Here is a 7,715-nt window from a genome sequence, read left to right on the forward strand (position 1 = left end):
CACACACACACACACACACACACACACACACACTGCATTTGATAAAAACACACGTATGGGCCTAATAAATACAGCCACCCTGGGTCAAATCACTCTGAAATCCGCTCAGTTACTTAACAGTGGAACCAGATGGATTGTCTCTGAAATATTAACTTAACTCCACCCGCCTGTGAATTAAAGCTGCATTCAAGTCCCAATGAAGTCACAGTTTGAGGGAATTAAACTGTATTTTTCAGTAGATTTCTGTTTGTTCCTGAACACATTAAATAATAAAGAGTTAATATAAAAGAGAGACATGGTCAGATGGTAAATGAGAATTATGGGAAGTGAAAGCAGCACAACAAATGCTGACAAGAGAAGGAAATCAAAAATTGCTTTCAGTGGAATGAGTTCCTGTCACATGGTGATGCGTTTGCAAGCTACATTCAAGAAAACTCATTCAGTTGTTTACTGCTGGGTTCAGTTGATTTTCTGTCTCTACGGTTTGTTTGTAAAATGCTTTTTTGCGGCCAACTGTCAATTTTTCATGCAACAAAAAGAACGAAACAGTTTCTTGCAACTGCAGTGCCACACAGCAATCACATAATAAAAACACAATAAATGTCCAAAGCCAGTCAAAAAACCTTATGGACAATAGTCTGCTGTAATGTTAAGTTTACACAATGCTGAAGCACCAATATGGTCTTTTAACATTACTGCTGATAGTGAGAAACCTTTCTTTACCTTCTCTTCTCACATGTAAAACACATTTGTACTGTTTGTATTAAACTGACCGTTAGTGTCAGATGGCAGAGAATCTAAGGTTACACAAAAATCATACAAACAGATAAGATTTCAGCTGCTTGTTGACCCAGGTGTAGCTGCACCGCTAACAGTATCAACAGAAGGCTCCTTTTGGTTTGGTTTAAAGCAAAGAGAAAATAATTAAGACTACTGGGTTCATAGCAGGCATAGAAGTTCGAAGGCAGAGCCGCTGATTAAAAGAGTTTGACTTTTGTTACAAATGGAAATTCAGCTGTGAGGGACTTAATCATTAGTGTGACTAATGTGGGTAACTTCTCAGCATGATGACAGAGTTCAACACTGTAGAGGTGTAACAAGACATTGTAAATATATACATAACGCAAACATGTGACCGTGTTAGTAGTATTTGTCACGATATCACCAAATGTTTATCAATTCAGCCTCTTAAAAAGTACTTTAAATTGCCTGCTGCCTCAAAATGTTGACACTGATCATAATCACAAATACACGTCTAAAGCCAGAATTCTAAAAAATTTAAGTTGGGTTCTGTGGACGAATAACAGGGAACCGTCTTAGTTAAAAATATTACTGAGCAAAATGTATCTTTATGGCCACATAGACGCAGAGGTTCTCTTACAGTGTTTAGTCGCGTGCAAAGCCCTGCAAGCGAATATTCCTGGTAGATTGTTTTATGAACCCACATGTCCCACAGTTGTCCACTCAAAGTCTGCAACATGGCTTCAACAGCTCGTCCTCCTCGACAAACTCTTAATCAGTGGCTCCAGCCAAAGGTCAAGGCCATGGAAAGGTCGTGCTAAGTTCAAAGGTCATGGTAAGGTCATAACACTGTATCAGGTCAACGCATATACCCAGATGACGACTGACACTTTTCAAGTTTTTTAAAAAAGTGACCCCCTTCCCTTAATGCAGACACACACACACACACACACACACACACAGTGAACCTCATACTTTGTCCATTTCAACATGATTTTAAGTTAAAACATCACACTGTGGAAATCAAATACCATCACACACTTATTTACACGCGCATACACACACACACTTCCTTCATCCTTCATCCTCAGTGATTCTTAGTAACATCAACAGACAACATGATGGATGTGTGAATGGAGCAATTGACAGATGACCCAACTATGTCCCATCTCAGAGACACATGAGCATATAAGGAAAGAGATCGATCACCATCCTGTCCCGTGTCGTCAGGCGATATTTGCTACCAGATCTATCAGGAACTCGACTCCAAGGTAAGAACTCTTTCATTACAGTTCGTCAGCATCCCTCAGAAACCTTGAATCTCGTTTTTTTCCTGCCTGTTTCTATTTAAATGAGGAGATATCTGTTGAAAGTATATTTTCAGTGGTGGAGGAAGTATTCAGACCCTTTACTTAAAGACGTATTGTGATACGTTTCAGCAGTAAAATGTCTAATAATGACTAGGCCTAAATATATTTTGTTAAGTTGTGTACTTTGACAATATCCGGAATATTTCCAATAATATTTAAAAACAGAGATTTTTTACGTGAAGCTGCTTTATTCAGTGTTTTTACCAGTTTTAATCACCATGTCCGTTTGTTTTGCACATGATTCAGTTTGTTAAGAACCTCCTGAACGATGAACACTGAAGGAATCCTGACCGGGAGAAGACTGCAATAAAGGCAATTGTGGTAAAGACAACGGCTTCCCTGATCCTACGCTTCTTCATGACGTCTTTTGCTATGGTTCTGATGTGAGAGACCCCTAGAGGCAAAAATGACATACTGTGCGTGTAAGTTAAAGTACTAATACCACGTGTAATTATACTCTATTACAACTAAAAGCCTTGCAATGACATTGTTACTCGAGTAAAACCATGTAAGTATAATCAGGAGAATGTACTTAACTAAGTATTTAAAGTAAAAGTACACATTGCAGAAAAATGTAAGATAATTATATATTTAATGATATAATGTATTTATTTATACTATTCTATATTATTACTCATGCATTAATGTTTAAGCTGGAGCTAACACAATCTATCTAATAATTAATTTAATTATGGATTAACCAGCTGGGTATGTTCTTGACCCACCTATATACTGTTCGGTTGGTGAAATTTAAGGTAAAAACGCTGTCACAGTTTTCCAGAGCTCAAAGTGACGTCTTCAGATGTCAGGTTACTGTACTGTAATTTAAGACAAGGAAAAGCAGCAAATTTTCACATTTGAGAAGATATTTCTGCATAAAACATTACTTAAAAGACTAAATGATCAAAACTGATTTCTTTTTATAAATGACTGCTCAACTAATTGATTCCTCCACTAATCATTTAAGCTTTTAAATTTTATCTACCGTTTGGCGGTTTATCAGGATTTGTTTGTAAAATTGTAAAATAACTAAAGCTGTCCAGTAAAAAGTACAATATTAGCCTCTGAGATGTGGAGAATAAGTATGAAGTGTCATGAAATGGGACTACTCAGGTGAAGTACTTTCTGATAGTTGAAGAAACTGTGGCTCTTGAGGAAAAACAAGGTTTTTTCAGGGTGCTGACACATCATGTCTATGGTGAGATTGTTTCTTTTCATTGTAGTATTTATTTATTTTCAAACTGCTACTGTTTCCCTACTTCACAACTGACTCACACAGACAGACACCAACAGACAGAGTGATATTTACAGTATATACAAAATATTTTATCCTCCGGTAACTGCAGGCGGGAGGAGAGGCAGGGAGCTCGGGGTTTGAACTGGAACCCTTTACCTGTCATACAGCAGGTAGAAACCTCAAAAGGTTTTGGAAATTGTGAGGTTTGGAAGTCACTCAGTTAATTTGAGTTACAGTACAAAGTCTGGGAAATAGGTGAAGGACGGGAGGTGGGTGATAGGAAGTGTCCTTCAGTGGAGTGAAGGACACTGAGTCTAAAGCTCATTGTTTTGAGTTTTTTTCTTGCGTAGTTTTTGTTTTAAATTATCTGGCAATTTTGTATTTATTCAGAAAATTTTAAGTATAAGTTAAAGATTAAATGTTTTTGAAATAATACTACTGAAATCCAAGTGGATAAAAATGACATTTGTGTGAGTTAGTTGAGAAGATCTGAGCCAGGAGGTGATTAGCCTAGCTTAGCATAATGACTGGACTGAATGAAACAGGGAAAACAGCTAGCCTTGCTCAAAAGTTCAAAAATATGCCTACCAACACCTCTTAAGCTGACTTATTGTTAACATACTGTATTCTGTTTCTTCAATCTGTCCGCAAAATCTTTGTAAAATCACTTTTTTATGAGGAGTTACAAGGTGGAACTGTTTCATGGCTAAGAAGAGCACAGTTTGCCTTTGTGGGTATATATGATAAACAAAGGAAATATAATTATTTGTCAGCTTTAGAGGTGCTGGTAGGCAGATTTTTGAACTCTGGACACAGCCAGGCTAGATGTTCCCCCTGTTCCTAAGCTAGGCTAACCTCCATGATTTATGTACAGACATGCAAATGGTATAGATTTTCTCATCCAACTCTTGGGAAGAAGGCATATTTCCCAAAATGTCAAACTAATCCTTTAAACCAACCTACACCTCTCTAAAAACCAAGGTATATTTTAGCAAAAACCGAAAACAATGAGCCTTATCTATCTCTACAGCCAATGACCAGTGCTGTGGTCTGGGGAGAAGAACCTCAGGAAGAAAGGGCTGAGATTTGGGATATTAAGAGGAATTAATCAGCAGCGTAAACAGGCACAGTACTCAGATATCTCCTTGGATTGGTGGGCGCCAAGTAGAAGAAATGAGAAACGTCCTTCGGGTCAGCGCAAAGAGAGCTGGAGGGTAAAAGGCAGGAGAAATGGGACGTTCCCCAGAATAAGTGGAAGACATCCTGGTCGCCAAGCGGAAAACAATCCCTAAACCAGAGGGAACGTTTGTTAATGAATCAGTTGTTTACATCCCTATGAAAGTGGTTTGAGTAGCCTCTGAGTGTCTCTTAAGTGTCATTCAGACAAGAGGTAAGGGCCATTTTCAGGAAATGGGTCCAGTCCCGTTAGACACTGGGTGATTAAACAGGATGTATCCAATAGCACCTTCATGGTTTCCCAGTGTTGATATGGTGTGAGTCCTTCAAGCAGATGTGAGGTGACTTCAATAGTGTCAAGCCAAAACAGAATGGGACCTCTCTTATAGAGCAAAATGGACATCTAATAGACGTTTAATGGCGCTCATCAAAGAGAATGTAAATACTTTCCAGTACAGCAGCAGGGATGGGAGATTAAATTGTGGTCTAGACTAGAGGCGAGGACAGTTTCCAGGAGATAAAGTGGAAATAACAATGGAGAACTTCATTTGTTTCCAGCAAAGCAAACGGGATGTGTCCTAAAGGTGAGGAATCCTGTTCAGTTTCCAGATAAAACACAACGTCCTTAAGACTAAGGAGAGGGAAACTCATCTGGTGTCGAATGAAAGCAACCAAACCATTCGAGACTGGAGGCAAGGGAACTTGTTTGGTTTCCAGTAAATCAAGAAAGTGGAATAAACAGGACAAGTTCATGTTCACACGTGAGGAAATTTGTTCTGTGTCCAGTTGAAAAAAGGGGAACAGATTCTAGACCAGTACATGAAATTAAATGTGTTCTGGACTGAGGAGATGAGGAAATTAGTTTGGTCTTCTGTGAAGGAACAGGACAAGTTCTAGACCAGATTGTAGGGAACATTTCTGGTTTCAACTACCTGAAACAGTACATGTTCTAGACCAGAGGTTGTGGGACTTGTTTGGTTTCCAGAAGATAAGACGGGACTGGTCCTGGAGCAGGGATGAGGGAACTCATTTGGTTTTCAGTAGATTAAACAGGATGGACTCCAGAATAGAGGGAACTTGCTCAGTTTTCAGTAGATTAATGGGGGTGCGTTCTAGACCAAAAATGAGGGAACTGGTTGGGTTTCCAGAAGAAGAAACTGAGATGTTCTGAAACTCATTTAGTTTTCACTGGAAAAAAACAGTTCTAGACCAGATTTGAGGGAACTTGTCTGGTTTCCGTGATGAGTCTGGAACAGAGGCGTGGAAACGTCAACCAGCAGTGTTGTTTGGTTTCCAGTCGATTTAAGGGGGATGTGTTTTAGACCAGAGGTGAGGGAACTTGTTTGGTTTCCAGAGTCGGGGACTCCTGCTCTGGTTCCAGTGCGTCTCCACCGGTCTGGTCTTCAGTGCTGCTCACAGTGTTGGAGTCCACGGGAGCCTCATCCTAAACAACCACACACATCAATAACAAGTTAACAGAGTGAGTACTCAGATTACTTCATTGCCGTTAACTTATAATTTAAAGTGCTTGTTTTTAGATTTTTGTACTGTTTTATGAGTTTGAATGTTGGAAGTTTACAAAAAGGAACAATCAGTCTTGTATTTTAAGAGTTATTGGCTAAAGACGCTCAAGCACAAATGTCTTTTCATGAAGAGTAACCACAGAACATACTTACTTCTGCTTTAAGGGATTTCCTGAAAACCAGAGTGATAAAACTCGGTTCCTCCCTTGTGGTCAGTATGTGTGTAGTGTTTGTACGTTTACATGTTTCTTGTGTGTGTGCACTTACAGTCACCCAGGGGTGTGACAGGACCTCCTCGGCAGTGAAACGAGTGTCCACGTTCACCTGCAGCATCTGACTAATCAGCATCTGAGGAACAGGTCATGTGAGTGTTAGCAGCCTGCAGTAAACTCTCTGAATTCATGTTCAATCAATTGCAAAAAAACACCTGGTGGGAGTTTTACATAAAGGCCATTTAGATTCTGAAGCTTTTGAAGCAACCTAAAGTTGTGAGTAAGATACTTTTTGTTGGTAAATCGCTCTCATCAAACCCACCAGACTCCATTGATAAAAACAGTAATTTTACCTCACAATACATGGGGTTGCTGGGCTACTGCTGCCTTGGTCGGTTAGTTTGTTTGTGTTACTGTGTGACTTTGGTATTTTAAAAGGGTTAAATACACAAAAGTCACACAGTAACACAAACTAACTGATCAAGGCAGCGGTAAATCAGAGAGGTAAAATTACAACCTTTTGTCAAGGGAGTCTGGTGGCTTTGACAAGAGTGATATAGCGACCGTTTCTGGTGAAACAAAAAGGATCTTCCTCTTTAAAAAAAGATCTGTCTCTGTAGGGATCATTTCTATGTTGTCAGACACTTGTAATTCAATCTGAGCATGTCAGCAGCAAAAACAAGCACTTCAGTGTAAGTACTTTGCGCAATTGCCCACAAGGATTACGTTGCAGCCCTGTTTCACTGGACCAGTTTCAAATAATGTTGTCCGATTAGTCATATAACAAAACATAGGGAAAAACAGGGCCTAGGTTGGAAAATACTTAAGGTATGTTTTAACTAAGTAAGCAAAACAAACCTGACCACACATCAGGTGACAACTTAAAGTATTTGACGGTTTTCGACACTTGATTCTGTGGACACAACTCACTCAGTAGTCAAACCCAGCCCTTATTACTAAAAGATTGTTGTTAATCAGACAATCCAACAGCTTTGAAAATGTTAAAATAAACTTAATAAAATTTTTAAATTGAACGCTCCACCTGACGACATATTCACTGTCAGTATTATAATAATAATAATAATAATAATAATAATAATCCTTATTTGTAGAGCACTTTTCAAAAACAAGTTACAAAGTGCTTTAACAAGTGTAAAGAATAATACAAAAAAAAAAGATAAGAGCATGAAAATTTAATATAAAATTAGTAAAATACAATAAAATAAAAGGGATAAAATAAAGTCAAATAAGATCGGGAAAAGCTCTCCTATAAAAGTATGTTTTAAGAAGGGACTTAAAAGAGTTCACTGACTCAGCCGACCTGATTTCCTCGGGCAGGCTGTTCCAGAGCCTCGGGGCCCTGACAGCAAACGCTCTGTCCCCTTTAGTTTTCAGTCGAGACTCTGGAACAGACAACAGACCTCTGCCCGAGGATCTCAAGGTACGTGCTGGTGCG

The 7,715-nt window shown here is 38.9% G+C and overlaps 1 protein-coding gene across 2 annotated transcripts in view; it reads right to left on the reverse strand.

Annotated features, from left to right (window-relative positions):
* Positions 1-23: 23 nt before the first annotated feature.
* Positions 24-7,715, reverse strand: part of LOC123981196 (serine/threonine-protein kinase DCLK2-like) — a 31,683-nt gene continuing 23,991 nt past the window's right edge. For both annotated transcript variants that reach the window (XM_046065925.1, XM_046065924.1), the window contains exons 16-17: positions 6,315-6,395; positions 24-5,968 (exon numbers count right to left, since the gene is read on the reverse strand). In XM_046065925.1, coding sequence (XP_045921881.1) covers positions 5,843-5,968; positions 6,315-6,395 — 207 coding nt within the window. In that variant the 3' untranslated portion in view covers positions 24-5,842. The remainder of the gene's footprint in view (positions 5,969-6,314; positions 6,396-7,715) is intronic.

This window comes from Micropterus dolomieu, linkage group LG12 (genome assembly GCF_021292245.1).
Source record: "Micropterus dolomieu isolate WLL.071019.BEF.003 ecotype Adirondacks linkage group LG12, ASM2129224v1, whole genome shotgun sequence".
Lineage (NCBI taxonomy): Eukaryota > Metazoa > Chordata > Actinopteri > Centrarchiformes > Centrarchidae > Micropterus > Micropterus dolomieu.